The following is a 23,064-nucleotide window of genomic DNA, read 5'->3' on the forward strand; positions in this document are numbered from 1 at the left end:
TGAAATTCTGTGAGTACAAAAAATCAAATAAAAGCACTTTTGAGTGTAAAAATTCAACTAGCTGGTAAAATCTAAATGTTTTATTTACCAACTGGGTATAAAAGAATTTAATGAAAACGCCTTTTCATTTAACGAAAAGAGTACCAAAAACTAAATTAGTTGGTAATTTACGAGTTTTTTTTTAGCTGCTGACTAAGTAACCAAAATCTAATGAAAGTACTTAAAAGTAGAACAAATTCAGCTAGGTGATAAATTCCGAGTGTTTCAGTTGCTAGCTCAGTATCAAAAAATTCAATGATTGCACTTTTGAGTAAAAAACTAAACTAGATTGTAAATCCCAGTTACTGGCTGGCTGAGAACCAAAAAATTTAATGAAAAACTTTTGAGTAAAACAAACACAACTAATTCGTAATTTCCAATTGGTTTAGTTCCTGACTATTTATAATATATATGTGTGTGTGGGTGCGTTTGTATGCGTACTTTGAAAAAAATCCTGCTCATCTCTCTCTCAGACTATGTTAAAAACCCAGTTAACCGTTCTTAGAGTCCATTTTTTATCATTCCGGAACATTTGCATTTTCAAAAATGCAATAGTAACATATTTATCACACTATTTTCACACACTGGTTTAAATTGTTGTCTTTAATATATTTCACAGTTGTATTTAAAGTATCTTGTAGTCTGTGTATATCAGACGTCAAAAGGTAAACTTGATCAAGATTGTCCCTGACCAAATTGTAAAATTCATATTATCAAAGAGGAAAAGTCAAATTCCTGTTCCTGTAAGAATGTATACCAATATTCTAACCAAAATATCGGAGGAGCTCCTTTCTGGCTAGGATTTCCCTGAAATGTAGATTAAATGACGATTTCCATTAGCTCATTATTAACGTTTTCTTTAGTAATTGTACAAGGTAATGTCACTTTAAGAGATGTAAAACAAATTCCAAGTGTCAAACAATCTTCCAAAATTCTAAAACAATTTTAAGTCCCAAGAATTATAGGTTGCAAAATAATAAGCCCCAAAAAAATTTCAAGTCCCGAAAATTCTAAGTAATCGAAAAATTCTAGGTTCTGAAAATTCTAGGTTCCGTTAAGTATAATAGAAAAAAATGAATAATCCATAATCCATAATCTATGGTTAATGCTCAAAAATTAATATCGATAATCAATAATAATCAATAACCAATAATTGATAATCAATAATCAACAGCTAATAATCAGTATCGATTGTCAATAATTAATAATCGATAAACAATATACGACAATCAATAGTCAATAATCAGTAATCAATAATGGATAATCAATAATTAACAATCAATAGTCAACAATCAATAATCAATAATCGGTAATTAATGCTCGATAATTTATAATCAATATCAATAATCAATATTCAATTACCGATAATCAATAACTATAATCAATAATCAAAAAATAGAAAATAATCCATCAATTGAATTCAATAGCTCAAGCATGGATAGTAGGGAGGGGTGATTTTAAACTATAGATGGTATACATACAATTTGGTAACTTAAGGGGACTGTAAATGTCATTATATAAACCGATACTGTATTAGTAACAGTCCCCATCCACTAAGCATATACCAAAAATATATAGATCAAAAACCTCTTATATATTAGAGTCTTTGTAAAGATCCCTTTTATTAGACATACAGTTGGATTAAGTTTTCATCTAATGAAAATAGCTTGGACGATCATTCTTTTATATCAAATATTTATCTGAGATACCTTAGACAATGGCAGCACTTTGCGCTTGCATTCATGGCATTGTTTCATCGAGAAATAAAAGCTGGCAAGTATTTCCTGGAATTTCCTTATCGTTCGGAAATTGAGATACCTCCATGTGTGTCGTAGGAATGATGGGAGTAAAGTGCGCTGGATCTCAAGGCATTGTTTCATCAAGAAATCATAGCTTGTAAGTGTTTTCTAGAATTATTCTTATCTCCGAACGTTGAGATAGCATCATTTGTGTCCTAGGAATGATGGGGCACTGTGCACTCGGGAGGATGGGATATTTGTGTCGTGTAAACTTTTAAAGGGATATTGCTAGTGTCAATAACGTTCTTTTAAACCTGGTCTAATTTGAATAGCTGGGCTTGTCTTCAATTGGATCTACAATTGAAGTTGATTAGTGACATCATTAGTGAAAGCTCGAGATGGCAAAAACCCTTCTACTAATCTTTATGTTACCACTTTTTGGTTCTGTCAGAGGGACCATCTTTTTTGGGCCCCAAGTTAAAATCATAGGAATTTTCCATCAATCCAGCCTGAGCTACACACATTCATTAAAAAACGCAGAGGTTACACATTTGCCACTTCCAAGCATTATAGTGTAATCGACGTCATTAAAAAAAAAAAAGAAAGTCAAATCACAAAAGATAAAAAAGTGCCAAAGTGCTTCGAGCTCGAGCCCTCATTTACAAGAAAGACAAAAAATTTAACTTATTGAAAACTGAATTTATTTTTTTATTTTTGATGATAATGTAGTCCCTATCCTATTTTCCCATTTAAACAAAATAATGGGTTTTAAAAAAGTTTTAGATAAATTCCTCCCTGAAGTTGATCCAGAAGGCCCTCCTCTATTAAGGAACAATATAAAAATATTGCCATAAGAACACAACTGTCCACCTTTTCACCTCTCTCTGACAAGAAAAATCTTCTGACAACCCCCTAGAGACTGGATAAGTGCATGCCTAATAGCCATCACGCCACCATTTTTCAGCCTGAGTTCCTTCACTTTAGGATTTGCCCCTTCCCCTGCCAATCAAATTGTATATTCTCCAAAGAATAAATTCAGTTTTTTTTTATGTTGAAAGCTCTTTTTATAGAATAGTCCCTACCTTATTTTTGTCTTTCCTTCTTTTACACTATCTACTGCGTAGAGAACACCGCACACCAGAAACATTTCTCCAACTTTTTTATGACTGATGGTGATATTCCATATATATTGTGGTTCCAAGGAATAGCTATTTAGCTTCATGACAGCTGTGTTGTTTTCTTGCAAGCCATATATCACCCAGAGTCCATTTTCATCGACAGACAAATCGACATAGCTCTGCGATTCCTAAAACGAAGAACTAGAATTTTAGGCTCTCTTAGATTCTTCTTTATCATTTCTGTAAACTTATAAATAAAAAGTTCAAATGGATATAAATCCTTTTAAATAGACAGTGATAAATTTCAAAAAATACTAGATATTTCGGTCCCACATGCAGTGACCGTCATCAGTACTACTGATGATGGTCTCGCCTTTGTGACTGAAATATCTAGTATTTCTCGTGAAAGTATCACTGTGTATCAAAAAGGATTTTTCCTTGTTTGAGCTTTTTATTCATCGTCATAGAAAAGCAGTGTTGTCTTCAAAATTATCTATATAAAATTTATATCTTAGAAAATTCTACACCACTTGTAATTGTTAAATTATCTTTTAAATAAAAATTCAAACAAGATTTCATTTGAAAATAATTATCACAGAACCTTTAGAAAAGAAAAAGTAATTCAGTTTTTAGCCAAAGAACGCAGAAGTGGTTATGACAAAATGCTATTCAAATTGTCCAAAATTCTATTCAGGTACAGATGATGATGAAAGTCAAACACTATCTTCGAATATTAATAAATTTATCCACTAATTGTTAAACCCACGATGCTTATTTTTTGTCGAACCATCTGAACAAAAATATCTTTAGTAACCTAGTGTAAAAGCACGAACTAGATAAGAAAAAAAAAAAAAAATCAGTTTTCCAAAAGACTGTGACAAGACGACGCATATTTGCAGAATAAATTTAAAGTGCAGACTATAAGAAAAGCAAGAACGAATTTACTATTCTTAATAATTTCAATTCTTTCGACTCTTCTTTTCGTTTTGGATGACATTCCTTCTACGTAATGTTAAAGATTACATAGATGTTCTTGTAGAGAAAAATCTCAATATGAAGCGTTTCTTTTTCCTAGTCTAAAAATGTTTTCATTTTTCGTAATTGAAAGGAAAATAGAAGCAAATGTTAAATATTAACAAACAAATTGGGTTACACAGCTGTTGTTTCATTATAAACATCAACAACAAGAAGAACAATTGGGAATTTTTTCGCAAGACAGTGGAATTCTATATCTGAATGAATATTTCGACCTCATGTCTTAGGGCTGTCCTCGGCAAAACATAAATATATAAGAGAAAAGAGCCTTACATTAAAATACGACCATGCAGACTGACATGACAATTTTTTCTTAAACAATGATCCTGGCTGAATTTCGTTGAAATAAGGAAGCTGAGATTCTTTAAAAAAAAATTCGACTTTAGTTTTTATGATCATGTTTTATCGTAAGTTTCTTTTCATTTATATATTTATGTTTTCCTGAGGACAGACCTTGGACCTAGGGTTGAAGTTTTCATTTAAATATAGAATTCCACTTCTTACGAGAAGAATTCTTTATTGTTCTTCTTGTTTTTAATGTTTATGATGGAAAGGCAGCGTGGTCTTTGTCGCTACTTATGCTGTTTCATTCCACACAGAAAAGAGAAGATGAAGGATATAAAAGAAGTGAAAGAACAAGAGACGCTAGTACAATCGGACACTGAAACTGGAAGAATTCGATTCTGAAATCCCTGAGTATAAGTGAAAATGATAATTTAAAAAAGTGATATAATTGCAAGCAAAGAACAGACCTCAAAAGAACGCCGGATATTTTATCTTATCTTTGAGAGTCCTTTTTTGCCAAAACAACAGGTGAAAAAATTAAATTCTACATATTCCGTAGATGTGTAACATAAAATAATTAAAAACTTATTATAAATGCTTGACCGCAAAGATATCAAACGCATGGGGTAAAAATGTTAAAACAAAAGAAAAGCTAATTAAAATGATGAACTAAATTAATTAATTTACTAATTTACATATTTAAAAATAAATAAATTTGCATTAAACGATTCATAAGTTAGAATTTATGGTTACCAATCCAAATCGTACGTTCAAACATAAAAGAAGTTCACATAAGGCGATCACAGCAAGAAACTCTAGCTTTGCTAGCTAGCAATTCAAAAATACAGGGTCGTCTTAACACAGGGACCGAACCAAAGGATCAGCAAGTATAAGAGAAACACAAAGCAGGCTATATCCATACAAGTATAGATGAACAGAGGAGCATGGCCTCTTAGCCAAACTCAGAATTTGACAAATAATAGCTTTAGAAAATATAAATCCAGAGCACTGCCTTGCAGGAAGTGCAGTGGGGGGTTGGGGGGCAACCATCTTGTGCTTTCGCACACCCTTCCTGTTTACTTTCCCGAGATTTCTCCAGGTACCCATTTAGAGCTGGGTCGACTCTGGCTGAGCTTACAGAGTACCAGATAGGTCGAGACATAAAAAGATTCCGTCAATAGTAAAATAAAAAGGAAAAATTTATGAAAGCAAAATTACTTTTTATTAAAACTAGTAAACAACACTTTGAGATGTATTTATGCAACGGAACGTCTAGCCCCCCTTTCCCTTACTCATTTAAAGGGCTACTCCGTAGATATCATTGGCGCTTACTTACACGGCTCCTGTTTTCGAAACATAATATTTTTCTGGGTCAGCTTAATCCAAGGTTCTTGACCTGTATGTCAACAACACTATGGACAATTTAATTAGAGGGTAAAATTCTGCTTTGATGATGCTTAAAGGGTAACAACCAGTGATTACTATAAGAAGAAATTTCGTGTATTGTGATTCAGTATAGGCACGGAGTGTGAGCAAAAATGAAGATATTATTATTAACAGTAAGTGCTGCGTAATTCAATACGTTAAATTTCATGCATTGGATAACAAACGAACTGTGAGAAAAGTTATAGTTCCAGTTTAGTGATTGTCGCCCATCAGAATGAAAGACTATAGAATTCTTAAAACTACATTACAAAATTTTAAAATATTTATTTATACCATTCATTAAAGTACATCACTCTAATTTTACGTAGTTTTTAGTGTGAAATTATCCGATGGTAAAATCATTCGAAAAGGTGTTAGCTTCCAAGCTGTAGAAAGCAGGGCCAAGGGGGGGGGGGCGAAGAATTGTACAAAAGTGATATACAAACCATTCTAAAATGGTAGCAATTGAGCTTAGGTCCTGTTTTGAACTAAACAGCAAAATTGCAATTTACTAGATTCTGTACATTCTTTAAATCTTTATTTACTCGATTTTCAGAGTTAGAATTCCAGACTAACTAAATAACCGACCCCCCCACTTAGTGCATGGGCATAGCCCTAGGCTGTATCAAAATGTTTGCTGAACTTGATGGTTTGTATTAATTTTTTGCTCATTTTTCCTTAACCTTTGGTTCATAATCCTAACTTCAAATAGCTAAAAAAATTTAATAAGATTTAATAAGCAAATTTTGAAATAGCCAAGGGGGAAAGACAAAATGTCGACGGGAATGATCATTATCTTTATATAATAAAATAAGAAGCAAATATCAAGCGGAGGGAGGCTTTACGACCTAACTTTAAGAACATTTCTCAGACATCTAAAATATTACAAAACAAAATCTTCTAATGGAATTTTGTCAAGCAAAAATATTTGAGTGTTACGGTTTCTTAGTTCCAGTTGATCTTGAGGTAAAATTATTAAATAAAAAAAAAAACAAGTTTTTTTTTAACTGAAAGTAAGGAGCGACAGAAATCATTCCATATATGAAAGGGACTGTTCCTTCCTCAAAAACCTGCTCTTTACGCTGAAGTTTTTTATTGTTTTAAAAAGAAGAGCTGTGAAAAAGAATCAAACTTTAGGTTGAAGATCAGGGCGTTGAGGAGGGCACCCCTTTCATATACGGAATAATTTCTGTTCGTTTTCAGTTTAAATTTCGCTCCTTACTTTCAGTTAAAAAAAAAAAAATTATTTAATTTCTGAGCGTTTTTGAATTAATGTCGGTTTTGATTTTGGCTCACCGTACATTGTAGAATTTGCATATTAATTTTGCCTTTTTTTTGGCTAAATGGCTTTCTCAAAGTTTTGATCGGACGACATTTTCCACATTTTTGCAGATAGGAGCTTGAAATCTCTACAGTTTCATTCTCTGATATGCTGAATCTGACGGTGTGATTTTCATTAAGATTCTATGACTGGTTAGGTGGTGTTTTTCCCTTTTTTCGAAAATACGGCAAATATTCTCAGGCTCGTAACTTTTGTTGGGTAAGACTAAACTTGATGAAATTTATATATTTAAAATCAGCATAAAAATCTAATTCTTTCGATGTATCTTTTGGTATCGAAACTCTGTTTTTTAGAGTTTCGGTTACTATTGAGCTGGGTCGCTCCTTACTACAGTTCGTTACCACGGTATTTGCCTCTTGTTTGATTATGATTGGCACAGAAAATATAACGATTTCTACCGAACTAAGATAAGTTCTTATGATAAAGAATTTAAAAAAAAACAAGTTTTTTAACTGAAAATAAGGAGCGACATTAAAACTTAAAACGAACAGAAATTATTCCGTATATGAAAAGGGCTGTCACTTCCTCAACACCCTGCTCTTTACGCTAAAGTTTTTATTGTTTTGAAAAGTATAGTTGTAAGAAAAAAATAAACTTTAGCATGAAGAGCGAGGCGTTGAGGAGGGGACAGCCCCTTTTTTTAAATTTTCAAAACACGCATCCGTGATCTTTCTTCTGGCAAAAATTCCACATTTTTGCAGATAGGAGCTCAAAACTTATACAGTTGGGTTCTCTGATACGCTGAATCTGATGATGCAATTTTCATTAAGATTGTATGACTTTTTATGGGCATTTCCCCCTTTTTCGAAAATAAGGCAAATTTTCTCAGGCCCTTAACTTTTGATGGGTTTGACTAAACTTGATTAAACTTATGTATTTAAAATCAGCGTAAAAATTCGATTCTTTTGATGTATCTGTTGGTATCAAAATTCTGTTTTTTTTATATGATTTCTGTTACTATTGAGCTGGTTACTCCTTACTACAGTTCGTTACCACGAGCTGTTTGATTAAGATTAACACAGAAAATGTGACGATTTCTACCGAACTAAAATAAGTTCTTACGATCAAGAACTGTGTTTTTAGACTATTTTACGTAAAAATAAACGGCCATTGGCGATGGCCGAAGACCTTGGCTACTTACGAGCATACTCAAGCGATTATGCTCATACTCAAACAAGTGCTATCAACACCCCCTCTCTCCAAAGCCCACTCTAAAGTGGGCTCCATTGATCAGGATTACGTTACTTTACTGTTATTTTTAAAATTAAATAAATGCTGAAAAAAATTTACTTGTTTTCCATTTGGTTCTACATTATTGATCTCTAAAAAAAAAAAATATCTTCTTAACATCAGAGATTACAATATTAAACATAAACATAAAATTAAGCTATCAAAGGGCAAATAGATAAACTCCATAAAATCCTTAAAGAGAACATCAACAGAAGAAATCAAGGAATGTATTAGTAGGTTATATTGTAAAGCTTTTGTATAATTATTGTGTATATCATTAACAAATTTGTGGTCTGTCGTCATGATGAATACTTTTACTTTGTTAGGAAAACTTATTATTCTTCTTCATGCAAAAGCATAAGAAATTGTTTTAAAAACCAATAAGCCATTGTCAGTTCCTTTATTTGGTGTTGTGAATCTTTTACACTTATGTAGTTCCACTGCCACTACAATAAGAATTGAATTAACCGGCAAGATGAAACGCAGCCCAATTTGGATTTCTAAGCAAAATAAGAAAGAAAAGAGAACAAAAGAAAGGACTATTCCCATTCACGACAATGACAAAAAAGAAACATTTTGGTTTTAAATTGGCTACATTTACTATATTTTCAACGCTTCAGCTTTACTTTTCCGTTAACTATTAACCTTTAAACATTTACCATTAACCCTTCTTACTTTTCTTAACTAAGGAATCTAGACGTGTTATAGGTAATAAAAGCAAAAATAATAAGGTCTAATTTTAATCACCTTCCCACCATCATTGAGGTTTGACACGCTTTTGGAAGGTTTAGAAAATATAACAGTTCAAAATAGGGACGAAACGTTTTCATTGACAGTGAAACAAATATCACATTTTTAACTGAATATTTCGGACACATATACAGTGTCTATCATCTGTAGTAAAATCAGCAGTAAGACTGTATATGTGTCCAAAATATCGAGTTAAAAATTTTATATTTGTTTCACTGTTAATTAAAAGCTTTCATCCCTATTTTGAAATGTTATATTTTCGTCATGGAAAGGCAGTGGGGTCTTCGAAGTTATCTTTGGGCAAGTTCATTTTCTACATTTCAAAGTTTCCATCTTTCTCTGATTTGTTTTCCATCTTTGTGAATTTGGGATTACTATTAAAATAACGTATTTGTCCTTTAGCTTTTAAAGGCCATAAAATCTCCATGTGACTAAAATTGTCCGTTTTAGTCTGAGATTTGTGAGTACTTTGTATGAGTACTTTGCTGAGTTCATCAAAGCATAATGAGCTTAACCCTATTTTGATTTAGTTAAATAAACTTTAGTATAGTTAAATTAATTTTTGTTTAGTTAAGTTCAAAAGAATTAATAGGGAGCTTTTGAAATCAATCTAATGGGCACTAAATTTAAAACTTTTAAAGTTAGCTAGTACATAGTAACCAAAACCAATAGTTTCCAACAATTAATTTTTTCTGACATTTTGCAACACATTATGGAAAATGAAAACCTGTATCTTTTTTTTTTATTCAAATTGTTCAGAGGAGGGGAGGAGGGAACGTAAAGAAAACAGATATAAACGGAGTTTCAAGTTTTTTTTTTTTTACACATCATGCTTATCCAGGATTGCCATATCTAGATGGGACCCTATCTAGACCCTTTGAGATGGCGGAAATGAAGTAAACAATTTATGTAATTACCTTTTACTTAGAACAAATTACATGGAACTTGAAGGAAGTAAAATTACATGGAGGAAGTACTCGGTAAACCATATTTTCAGGAGATTTTGAAGTTTTTCAGTATTTTCATTTTTTTACCTTTTACTTATCTATAAAATCCCATGCAAGTATGTTTCTTGGTAATATTGCACTAAACTGATACTAAAGTCGATACAAACTGATAAAACAGCCGATTTCAGCGTCATCACCAAAAATAATCTTTGCTTAGCGGCGTTACTCCCATATTTGAGTCACAATAGCTACCAAGTATTGCAAAATCGAGACAAAATTGGGTCTTGGAGGGATATCAGGGCAAGAAAATCCATAAAGGTACTAGTCTCAACGTATAGAGACAGAAGGCACCCTATGTCTTTCCAGTAATAGTCGAGCTAGCACATTTTCCACTACCCAACCCCACATAAATACATGAATTCCATTAATAGAAAACAGAGATGTATAGTTTAGCTCCCCATATGCGATATAGCAACGGTCTGAAGACCTAGTGGGATATATTTATATTTCTGAAAATGAGCTAGGAGTAGACGCGGGACCTTCTTTTGCAAGGAAGAGGAGTTATGTGTCCAGTTCAGATTAGGTTCGAAAATGTGAGAGACCACGCATTTATGTATGTCACTGTTTATTCGGATTTGTTTAATTGGTCCAAGCTTTGGAGGGAGGAGGGTCTATCCTCAGAGTCTTTATCCCTAAATACATTACTGCTGAACTAATACAAATGAAATTAACACAGAACAGATGTTTTGAAAAAGCAACACAGACATGATATAGAATTAGACTGTGGCAAATTACTTATTTTCAAAGGAAAAATAATGTTTAGATTCAAGTTACAAAAATAAATCTTCTTGTTTAGGTCTATTGCAGTTGTGCAAGAAGAAAAAAAAGGAAAGAAAAATGTACCAAAATAAAAACTTAACGTAGAGGAAAATAAAAATCGTTGCTAAGCGAAAGTATATAAAAAAAACTATGTTTGCCAGTACATCAGAAACGACCTGAACAACAGCTACGGATGCTCAGTTTAATTTTTTAAGCATAACAACTACCACAATCAATTTAGGAGGAGAGTAGCTGAGTAAAATTTTACTGCTTAATTTTCTCTAGGGGTACAAGTTGAATTTTTTGTATTATTAAATAATAATAAAAAAACTCAACCGAAAGTAAGGAGAAACATGAAAACCTAAAACGAACCAGAATATTTTTTTATAGGAAGGGGGGGGCGTGCTCATTCGTAAACCCTCACTCTTTACGCTAAAGTCTTAAAGCTCTTCAAAAATACTTTCAATACAAAATACACGTTCCTTGCGTTTGATTAGTCCCAAAGAATGAGGACAAAGTCAAACTTTAGCGTAAAGAGCGAGGGTTGAGGAAGGGGCAGCTCCCTCATATACAGAATAATTTCTTTCGATTCTAAGTTTTAATACTGTTTTTTTCCTAACAACAAATAATATATTCCAGACAACAAATAATATATATGAACAATATGGGCATATTGCGGAACTTACAGGCCTATTCCCAGGGACCATGGAGGGTCATGTCATCACCAAAAGCATAGTTATTGGGCCTTTCAACTATGCTGAATCAAATGGATATCTTAAAGCACTGATCGAATGTCTATGAGGCAAAATGGGCTGTGGAGGAGGGTTAGTTGCGTTTTAGCTTTAACACTTTAGCAGTTTATTTAGTATATATTCAATAAAAAACTAAGATTGTTTTATAAACACATACATCAAAATAAAATAAAAATAGGTGCTTTTATTTATTTATTTTCGTTTTCAGGCACTCACCCTTGGATTGGTGAAGTGTGAATACCAAAGACTGGTGGCTAGTCCATCTCCTAAGAAATCATCTTACGACCCCTATGCACAAGGAACTTATTCTATATCACCTTCAGGATATTACTACAACTATAAAGTCTCAGATGATGACACAGGTAGGTTATCAAAGATTTGTTTAGCCATATTTACATTTCAATATGTTCAAATATTGTGTATTCCAAATTAACTTCTAGTTCACCTTCAAATCCAAATTTCACTAAAAAGCCAAATTTATCTCCTTATAATAAACTTTACTAGAATAAACTACAAAAAAATGTATGTTATTTCTTGCTAGGGAAAGAGCGGTAAAAAAAAAAATCCCTCCAACTTGCCCTGTATTTTGAATCAACAAAAAGTATTTTATCATCGAGTTGATTAATATGCCCAAAGTTAAAAAAAAATACCATCACTCTTACTTTTTGAGCAAGAAATTTGCTGAAAATATTGAAAATATTGAAAATATTGTTGGAAAACTAAGTTAAAACTGGAGCAATTGATTTACAAGGGTGTTCGATTAGATTTTATTGACGTGGCGACGAAATAAGTAACTTATGTTTTAGTAAAAATAGTATTTTCCAGTTTTTATACCATCTATACCATACCATCTATACTATCTATTATAGATATATCATCTATACTATTTATCTATATTATCTATTTTTATCTATATTATCTATTTATCTTTATTATCTTTCAAGATATTTTCATATAGATGATTCATATATATATATATTCATTTTAGATATAGTTTCATATAGATGAAAATCTATGGTATTACATAGTCACTCTTAAAAACTGCGTATTATCGAGTGGTTGTTTATTACCTTTAACCAGTCTCTATGGTTCTGTTCCGGATGCGCACCAATATATTCGTTGACTACCGCAATCGCTTCTTGACTGGAGAACAAAGTTTAATTATAATGATCACAATTTAAGGTTTAGGATGAAAAATCGAAGCTGCCGGGTATGCCTAATAGGGTGACTGCTCTACCACTTTCGGGTGCAAACTACTCATTTAACTTACGTATTTATGGCCTGGGGAATTGTCCCAATTGATTTTTTTTCTGTAAGTGAAGTCTAACTTTTGTGTTAGGTTTAATTAGAAAGTTAAAATCGTGTTCCCAGCTACTGTTTAACCTTTTCCAAAGTACTTGAATGACAAGATTCTTTTGAATCTCCAAAAATTGATACCGAGATTATTGACACCGGTGGCTTTGCCTTCTTTGAATCCAAGAGACTAACCTATATGCACACCATGGACTGTTGTTTCAGTTCAATTATACGATTAAATAAAAAAAACAAGTTTTTTTAACTGAAAGTAAGGAGCAAAACTAAAACTTAAAACGAACAGAAATTACTTCGTATATGAAAGGGGCTGCTTCCTCACCAACGCCCCGCTCTTTACGCTAAATTTTGACTCTTTCTCTCAACTCTTTTTTAAAACAGTAAAAAAATTTAGCGTAAAGAGCGGGGCGTTGGCGAGGAAGCAGCCCCTTTCATATACGAAGTAATTTCTATTCGTTTTAAGTTTTAATTTTGATCCTTACTTTCAGTTAAAAAAACTTGTTTTTTTTATTTAATTTCAGAACGTTTTTCAATCAATGCATGTTTTGGTATTGGCTCTCCGCAGAGGAATAATTAAAACGAAATTTGCATATTATTTTTTTTTTTGCTAAATCGCTTTCTCATAATTTTGATCGAATGATTTTGAGAAAAAAGAGCGGGGGATGAAGCCTAGTTGCCCTCCGATTTTTTGGTTAATTAAGATAAAGGCAACAAGAACTTTTAATTTTTTACAAATCTTTTTTTTAGTAAAAGATATACGTAATTTATAAATTAGCTTACGTAAAGAAGTTTTGTATTCTAATGTTTTTATTACATATATGAGGGTGTTCGCCCCCTCGTCAGTACCTCTCTCTTTACACTAAAGCTTAAATTTTGTCCCAATTCATTAAGAATGACCCCTGAATCACAAAAGCCGTAGAATAAATAGTTGAAATTACTAAAAATACTTTAGCGTAAAGAGCGGGGTATTAGGAGGAGGTGAGCCCTCATATGGGTAATAATTTCTGTTCGTTTTAAGTTTTAATGCTGCTCTTTACTTCCAGCTGAAAAAACTTTTTCATATTTATTTTTTCATTTTTTTTTAAATAATGCTAGTAAATCCTGCGCTCCCTTCATGGAAATTTTCTTTCACCATGACAAATTCCTCGATGGAAAGTTCCCCCAGCCTATCTCCCTATTCTCAACCCCTCCCCCCGACCAAAAAAAACTGAAAACGCCTGCACACTTCCCAATAACCATTACTATATATTGTAAGCACTGGTCAAAGTTTGTAGCCCCTCCCACGGGGACTGTGGGGGAGTAAGTCGTCCCCAAAGACATAGTTATAAGGTTTTTCGACTACGCTGAATAAAATGGCTATCTCAGAATTTTGATCCGTTGACTTTGGGAAAATAATTAGCGTCAGAGGGGGCCTAGGTGCCCTCCAATTTTTTTGGTCACTTAAAAAGGGCACTAGAACTTTTCATTTCCGTTAGAATGAGCCCTCTCGCAACATTCTAGGACAACTGAGTCGATACGATCACCCCTGGGAAAAAGAAAAGAAAAAAACAAAAAAAAAAACAAACAAACAAACAAATAAACAAATAAACACGCATCCGTGATCTGCCTTCTGGCAAAAAATACAAAGTTCCACATTTTTGTAGATAGGAGCTTGAAACTTCTACAGTAGGGTTCACTGATACGCTGAATCTGATGGTGTAATTTTCGTTAAGATTCTGTGACTTTTAGGGGGTGTTTCCCCCTATTTTCTAAAATAACGCAAATTTTCTCAGGCTCGTAACTTTTGATGGGTAAGACTAAACTTGATGAAACTTATATATTTAAAATCAGCATTAAAATGCAATTCTTTTGATGTAGCTATTGGTATCAAAATTCCTTTTTTGAGTTTTGATTACTATTGAGCCGGGTCGCTCCTTACTACAGTTCGTTACCACGAACTGTTTGACTGTGAATCCATGTTTCCTCCATAGCCAAATGTTGACACAGACAAGAACTGTTGTTTTTCATAAAACGTGTCAAGCACAGTAGGAAAAGCGTCACCTTACTACATTTTCGGTCAGCAATGAGTACACGCGGCACAAATATTAAAAAAAAAATTCATGCGCAAATCTTCCTGCAAATTGTACACTATGTGTTTTCTTGGCATTTGAATAGAATTAACAATTTTTGGAATTTTCTTACATTTAAATTCCGGAATAATATCTTATTACTTTAATAAGTAACTCAAAATTCAAAATTTTTAATCAAAAACTAACTTTTGATTCCATATCAATGTTTCAAAATTGTAAAATTACTGGCAATAGCATTAGTTCTACAAACCCTCTATCATTCAAGGAAATAATTTTTGGAAAATATAACATAGGCTACCGATGGTCCAAGACCAAGATAGCCTGTATGTGATGTCTCGACGTTTTCAATTATGTTACCCATAACCCAATTTCCTATTCTTGACTTAGAGGCTAAAAGCAATTCTAAAGACTAAATGCCAAACCGGTTTACCATAAGCTAACAAAGTGGTGCCCAATAACCTGAGAAATAGGTTATTTTTTTTTTTTTTAGCAATTTTCAAAGTGCGATTTCATAAATATTGTTCATAAAGTACTTTAGTGTTTAAGCCTGGTAACATTAAGGATTTTTTTTTGTTTTCTGTTACCAAATACAGCAAAAAGGGTAGACATCCCCGGTCTGTGCCACACTTCCAGAAAACAGTAACTACCTTCAAACCCCATTTGAATCTTTAATTGCTGTCTTCATATTATACCTCTCCAAACTACAATACTTCTGAACAAGAGCTAAGAGCTCATGTGGCACTTGTGACGAGGTTGGAAGAGCCAAGAGCCAAGAACTCAAATGGCATGAGCTCAAAAAATACCTCATTTTTTCTAATTTTTACTCTCCCTTCAGCCCCCCCAGATGGTCGCATTGGGGAAAACAATTTTATCAAGTCAATTTGTGCAGGTCCCTGACGCGCCAACAAATTTTCATCGTCCTAGCACGTCCAGAAGCACCAAACTCGCCAGAGCACTGGACCCACTCAGCCCTGTGGTGGCGCAGTGGATTTGACCTTAGCTTGGTAATACGCGACCCAGAGATCGAATCACGCTGCAGGAATGCACTGCAGGGCCGACGCAGGGACCTTAGTAGTCAAGAAGGGTCGTTAATTCTTAAATAAATAAATAAACTGGACCCACTCTAACTCCCCCAAAGCGAGTGGATCCAGTCCGGTTACATCAATCATGTATCTACGACATTTGCATATTCTACCCACCAAGTTACATCTCGCTCTCCACTCTAAGCGTTTTCCAAGATTTCCGGTTTACCCCTCGTACTCCCCCAATGTCACCAGATCTCGTCGGGATTTAAAATGAGAGCTTTGAGACATGAATTCCTTCTAAATATCAAATTTAATTAAGATACGGTCACCCGTTCTTAAGTTACAAATACCTCAATTTTTCTAATTTTTCCGAATTAACCCCCCCCCCCTAACTCCCCCAAAGAGAGCAGATCCATTATCATTCTGTCAATCACTTATCTAGAACTTGTGCTTATTCTTCCCATCAAGTTTCATCCCGATCTCTCCACTCTAAGCGTTTTACAATCTTCCCGGTTTCCAAGATTTCTGTTTCCCCCCTCCAACCCCCTACGTCCCCGAATCCGATTCGAATTGAAAATGGAGCATCTGAGACATAAGATCTTTCTACATATCAAGTTTCATTAAGATCCGATCAACCATTTGTAAGATAAAGATACCTCAATTTTCCCGTTTTCCAAGACTTATATATGAACAAGCTGTGGTATGATACTGGGTGATAGAAGATATTGGGCAGGAATGGTACATCGGATGATCTATAGATTTTCGATTCTACTAGAAATATATGATCCCATAAGACTCTCTTAGTGTGCACATTTTCAGGATAAATAAACTACAAACTTTGTTTCTTACTCTACTTTTAGTTAAAGATAGTTTGAGAAAGTTGGTTGTATGTCTTCTACCCAGATCTAAGAGTGGTGTCCGTCCTCGTATCGTGTTTTTTTCTTTTAGTAGTCATATCTTTCCTTAGTAATCTTTTGCTTTTGAAAAAAAGTCCATACACAATTAAATTCTGAAATATACAATGTTAACAGCTTGTTTTTTTAAAGTTCAAATATAGTCTTGTTAAAGTTTTGACATGTTAATAAAGTTTAATTTTTCAGGTGATAGAAAAGATGCGTTTGAACAAGGGGACTCAAAGAAAGTATTCGGTGAATATACAATAGAACAGCCCGATGGATGTAAAAGACATGTTGTTTACACAGCAGATGAAAACGGATATCATCCAACTATTACCTACTCTGGTCTTTGTACCAATAGTATACCAAAGGTTTCTGATGAGTATATAGAAACCCAAAAAAAACATTTAGAAAAAGCGAAAGCTGATATGGTACAGGCTGCTACTCTTTATGAAGCGGAAATAATGAAGCAGAAAAAGATAGCGGCAGAACATGAAAAAATTCGGGCAGCAAAAATAGCTGAATTAAACAGACAACAATATAAAAAAATGGACTACCAATCTAAACACCTCCAGCAACCAAATATAAATTTAAAACCTATAAATTACGGAAACGATGATTCATTATTACGGAGCAGGTATTCCGAGAAAAATTATGGATCGACAATAAGGCATGCCACGACTGAGACATGGAAAACCAAAAGTGGATCAGAAAGAGTGCCTAAGCCAGATGAAACTGTTTTTTCATCAACTAAACCTACCGATAAAGCCACTGATGCTGTAAAAAATGAAAATATAAATTATCAGGCACCAGAGATTGTCAACTCTAGGCCTTTCATAAATTCTAAAACAGAAAGTGATATTAAAGTTTTAGCAGGCAATAAACTAGACAGGAATACATTAGCTTCTACTTTTGCTCCTAAGACTGGTGATGCATCTACATCTACAATATCAAAGGAATACGAGATTGAACTTCCTTCACATATACAATTTGACTCAGAAAATCCTAAAATAAAGCAGGATGAAAATATCACATTTCTTTACAAATCTAAGCTTGAAAGCTTGCACACTTCAACTGAACAAACACAGAATAAAGAGTCAGTATTAAAACCTACTTTGAGTCCAGAAAGTAAGCAATCATTTTACTCAGTACCCATTATAGAAAAAATTCAGCCAACTGAGAGCCCAGTACAATTAAAGAATGATGTTAATGAGCGCAATCACTTAGTTAATAAGCCTCGTTATAGTGATGAAGTATATGCTAACAAACAACTTGAAACATTTACTAGACCTACAACATTACACGATGATGCAGTAAAAGGTGCTTTACGAGATATTAGTGTTTTGGAAGGGACTGCGTCTACGCAAGATACAGCAAAATCTAACGACATGACTAATAGCAATCTGACTGATCCTGCTGTTTTTGACGCATCAGGAATGGATGAAAAATTTTCTGATACTACGACCGAAATCCAATTTATTCGATTAAACACTGAAGTCGAAAAAAAATATTCGCAGGACGACATTGAAGAAGAATCAGTTTCAAGAGACGGAGAAACACAGTTACATGAAACAATCATAAATCATCATACGGAAACGTCAGCTCTTGCCACTACCGAGACTCTTACTTACACAGCTATGACACCGATTGACCCTGTAGAAAATCTTTATGGCATAAAAGATCATAAAGTAACTTCTATGCAAACACCTGCTCTCTATGCTAAACCTTATTCTTCTGATGCCACTTCAGTTCAAAAAGATGAAAAACCCTCAACCAAGATCCTAACGGGACGAAACAACATAGAAAATAACTACTATAGAATAAATGATGTTACTAAGAAACCTGAACCACTATTTACCTCGACTACCACACTAATAAACGAGCCTCTAGCGAATGATTACAATAGAGATAAATCATACCTAACTGAATCTCATAATAAAGAATACATCTTTGATAAAAGTATTCAAGAGGAAACAGTTAATATTGTTAATCCAGAGGAATACGGAGATGGCAACGAAGTCACACCATCACAGAATGAAACAAACAACACCACTACATCATATACAGAAATAAATGAAGGGGGTGAAAATCTTTCTAGGGTTTCAGAACCTATTGAACCTCTAAAATTTCATCTGCCAACTTTCAAAGAAACTAAAGCAACAACAGAGTTTGCAATTTCAAGAAAGCCAACCGAAGTACCCATTACAATATATAACATTTTGGGCCAACATATTAAGGATGGTATTAAGCATGAAAATAAAGAGCCTCTCGGATTGAAAGAAGCAGCAAAAGTGGAAGGAGATAAAAAAGAAGGGTCAATAGATTCAGCGTATTATGAGGAAACAGGCAGGCCTTTAAAAAAAACCACTGAGTTATATGACGCGTTAGAAAACATTAGCAACACTCCAGATTTTAGAGACACTTCTGTGGTTCAGCAAAAGACGATACAAGAAGACGGAGTAACTACAGAGTATCCATCAGAAATAAAACCACCAGAAGTGTTTACAGCTATATCCAATACATCGGATAATTATAAGCCTATGACCAACAATGAAAATATTCCTCCTCAACGAATGATAGTAGCAACACTACAACCAACGGACGGAGAAAAAACACATAGACCTTCATATTATCATGACCAAACAATCAAACCAACTAAAAAAGTCGAAAATACAACCACAAGTCCAGTCTTAATAAGTTCTAATGAGTATGGAAATAGAATAAGGATGAAAAAAACAAATAAACTTCAGTCATCATCTAACTTGTCCTCTCACTTAAACAAGGGTACGAGTGGAAACAGTCAACTTGACGGTACAAAAATGACACCCTTAAATAAATCTGGAAGAAAAATAAGAATAAAAAATCCTGAACAGCTAGTAGAAGTACAAGTTAGAAACCCACCTAGTACGGAACCAAATAAACAAATCCAAATGAAATCCGAACAATTTAAAAATCACGAAATTAATTACAAACATTCGCCAGGAGCACGAAATAAACTTTCAAAAGACTTACTGTTAAATATACCTACAGTAAAGACATCCTCTTTTTCTTATGCATATGACAAGGAAACAAATACTGAGGATCCCAATTCAGCTACACATCGAAACAAAGAAGTGCCAAAAACTCCCTCTGCATTAAAAGATGTTCAGAAGGCAGTAGATTATGAAAACAGCCCTCCTTCAGTATCTCATCAAGAAGAAATAGTTATTTACTTCATGGATCACGAGGATCAAATGAAAATCCTATCACCGAAGAACGAGGAAGCGCAACTGACTTCTTCCATCTTAGGAGACCATAAAGAATTATTTGCAACCATGCCCGTGATGGTGAGTAGTTCCCCTACCTACACATATGATAAGAAGGTAGATGCAGAGAAATACAACGTAAATGAACCAAATAAACAAGAAGTAGAAATGGCTGCTCCTGAAAATGAAGGTAATTCTTCATATTTGCTCCATCCCGAAGAAATGGTTGTTTATTTTGTAAGCAACCAAGAACCAACGAATATTGAATACAATAAACCAAAATCCTCTCAAAGGCCTGAAGGAAATATTGAAAAATCTTTCGTCGAGCATTCAAAAGAGCTATCGCAGCAAACAGTTCCACTGCAAAGCAAAGTAGCAGAGGAAATTCCTGAGCATGTGGAACAAAAAGCAAAAGCAGAAAAGAAGATTAACCAAGTTCATTATGAAACTGATGAGACGCATGAACTGCAAAACAACGTTCAAAACTCATTACCATTGCTAATAAAACCAATCAGAATCAATCCAAAAAAGCGCCAAAGACTGACACTGCCAGAAATATATCTAAAGTCAGAAGATAAACACAAATCGCCAGAATACCAAGAAATATACGTAGATCATTCACAAATGAGTGACATGGAGCTTATGAAAGAATCCTCCAAGTCAAAATCGATGTCACAGCACATTCGTCCATGAGACAATATTAATGGTTAGTTTAAATAACTTGCCTTATTTTTATATTTTTGATACATTTTCATTAAAACATAAAAAAATAAGGAGCCACACGTCTCTCTTCAACCGACAACCTTAGCCTTACACTTTATAAAACCGTTATCATAATGAACGGTAGATAAACAGCGATTGTTAGGTAACCCTTAAATAATGGAAATATGTAACCAATATATTGAGTAAAACGGTCATAAATGAATGTTAATTTAGTGCTTTTCTTAAGTAACAAAAACGATTACACCTCAACAAGCTGCTTTTCTGGCCATTTTATGAGACAAAAAGCAGTTTTACTCGATTTTTACCAAAATCCCGTCAACTGAAGTTTCTGAAAACGAGAGATTAGAATTTTTTTAAATTAGCCGAAAAGGATGTGATATGATACCTGCTAGTTTCTATTGTCATACGTACGAACAGTGGCGCATTCTTCCCTAAACATGATAGTCGGTACACAATGAACGCTTATTTTCTAGACGTTTAAAATTAAAATTCTTTTGCCTTAGTTGATTCTTTTCATACTCCAAGAATGTGCATCCCAGTAAACATACAAGGTTTAAAGTTGGGGGAGGGGTAAAGCAAGTAAAACTAGGAGAGGGTTGCTTGAAGCCTTAAAACGCACATTTTGGAACAAAATTACAAACTTGTCTGTAATCGAAATATGGCAATTGACTCGTTTAAATAGTTAACATTCCAAACTTTTTGCAAAATAATGCTTTGGCTCTATTCGGGCGAAAATTGATGTTTTTCGAATCAAAATGCGAGAATGTGGCAATTACTTATGGCGTCATCACTTTCAATACTTAAAAATGTCACTGTAGGCTACATTGAAATGTAACCTGTTTCGATAATCTACATGTACAAGGCTACTGATGATCACATGGATGACCAGTATTTACAGGAAGAAAAGTCTCGCATTTATTTCGCTGCATATTTTCAATCAAAATCTTACTCCTTTTGGGAGAGCCAAATTGTTTTTTTTTGTAAGATTATATACATTTTTCTAGTCTATTATCTTTTGGTAATCAACTTTAATATGAGTGAAATTTACGCATTTAGAATCAGAGTAAAGATTTTAATTCATGGTTGTACATATTTTAGTCAAATTTGATTGTTTTAGGGTTTCAGTTTTCAAACACATCGTGGTAACGAACTGTAAGTAAGGAGCGACCCGGCTCAATAGTAACCAAAACTCTAAAAAGTTTAATTTTGATACCGATAGATACATCAAATGAAATCAGATTATTATGCTAATTTCAAACATATAAGATTCATCGAGTTTAATTTTACCCATCGAAAGTTACGAGCCTGAGAAAATTCGCCTGATTTTTGAAATGGGAGGAGGACACCCTCTAAAATTCAAGGAATCTTGATGAAAATCACGCAATCTGATTCAGCGTACCTGAGAACCCTATTGTAGAAGTTTCAAGCTCCTACATACAAAAGTGTGGAATTTTGCTATTTATGCTATAAGATAGATCACGGATGCCTGTTTTTTTTTTTTTTTTTTTTTTTCGAGGGATGATAATGTTGAAATAATGGTCCTAAAAGATCGGGATATCTTGCATTCAAACGGAAATTATAAGTTCTAGTGTCATTTCTAAGTGACAAAAAGATTATTTCCCAAATTAATCCCATCAATCAATCCCGTTTATTTCCCAGAGTTATCTGATCAAACTTTTGAGATAGCCATTTTTTCAGTATAGTTGAAAGATAAATAACTATGTCTTTAGGGGTAAAATGACCCCCACAGTCCGTGGGGAGGGGCCTGTAAGTTATGAAATTTGCCCATTGTTTACGGACAGTATTTGTTATTGGGAAGTATAGACATTTTTCGGGGAAGGGGTCTTGCTTGGGCTGGATTTAGAATCTTCCTTGGGATGTAAATTTCCAGAGTGGGAGTGAATCTTCCAAAGAAAATTTTACACTGCAAGGATTTGACAGAAAATGTCTTAAATTCTCTTTTTCAACTCACTTTGGATGTGAAAATTTTTCGGAGGAAATATCCGGAGGCTAAGTTCTGCGTATTTTGATTTCCAGAAAAAAATTTTATGGAAGAGGGAATTTCCGGATCGATCAAGAAACCGATTAGAGATTAAAATCTTTTCAAATGAAAGTGTACTAAGGGTGGTTTTTCAGGCTGACTCGTTCAAAGAAATTTTACGGGGAAAGGGTATTTTCAGCGAGCGGAACTGTCAAAAGGGAACTTGACGGGGGGGGGGGGGTACTTTACGTTGGATGAAACTTTCACGCAGCGAGTTTTTCGTGGGGGGAGGTGTATATTCCATGGAGAGTGAGCCAGAAATACCTGGATTAT

The 23,064-nt window shown here is 33.9% G+C and overlaps 2 protein-coding genes across 4 annotated transcripts in view; one reads left to right on the forward strand and one right to left on the reverse strand.

The window, feature by feature from the left end:
• Nucleotides 1-2,841: 2,841 nt before the first annotated feature.
• LOC136040984 (hemicentin-2-like) overlaps nt 2,842-23,064 on the reverse strand; it is a 186,309-nt gene continuing 166,086 nt past the window's right edge. For all 3 annotated transcript variants that reach the window (XM_065725464.1, XM_065725463.1, XM_065725462.1), the window contains one exon: nt 2,842-3,084. In XM_065725464.1, the coding sequence (XP_065581536.1) occupies nt 2,857-3,084 (228 nt within the window). In that variant the 3' untranslated portion in view covers nt 2,842-2,856. The remainder of the gene's footprint in view (nt 3,085-23,064) is intronic.
• On the forward strand, nt 5,681-20,800 carry LOC136040983 (uncharacterized). Its single transcript, XM_065725461.1, has 3 exons — nt 5,681-5,775; nt 11,690-11,843; nt 16,987-20,800. Exons 1-3 carry the CDS (start codon nt 5,755-5,757, stop codon nt 20,718-20,720), a joined length of 3,909 nt encoding a protein of 1,302 aa, XP_065581533.1. The 5' UTR covers nt 5,681-5,754; the 3' UTR covers nt 20,721-20,800.

This window comes from Artemia franciscana, chromosome 21 (genome assembly GCF_032884065.1).
Source record: "Artemia franciscana chromosome 21, ASM3288406v1, whole genome shotgun sequence".
NCBI classification, from domain to species: Eukaryota; Metazoa; Arthropoda; class Branchiopoda; order Anostraca; family Artemiidae; genus Artemia; species Artemia franciscana.

Excerpts from the sequence above, each read along its gene's own strand:
- LOC136040983 (XM_065725461.1), top strand. The coding sequence starts at position 5,755 with ATGAAGATATTATTATTAACA. Across the intron at positions 5,776-11,689 it reads TGAAGATATTATTATTAACA|GCACTCACCCTTGGATTGGT; the intron begins GTAAGTGCTGCG and ends TTTCGTTTTCAG. Across the intron at positions 11,844-16,986 it reads AGTCTCAGATGATGACACAG|GTGATAGAAAAGATGCGTTT; the intron begins GTAGGTTATCAA and ends TTAATTTTTCAG.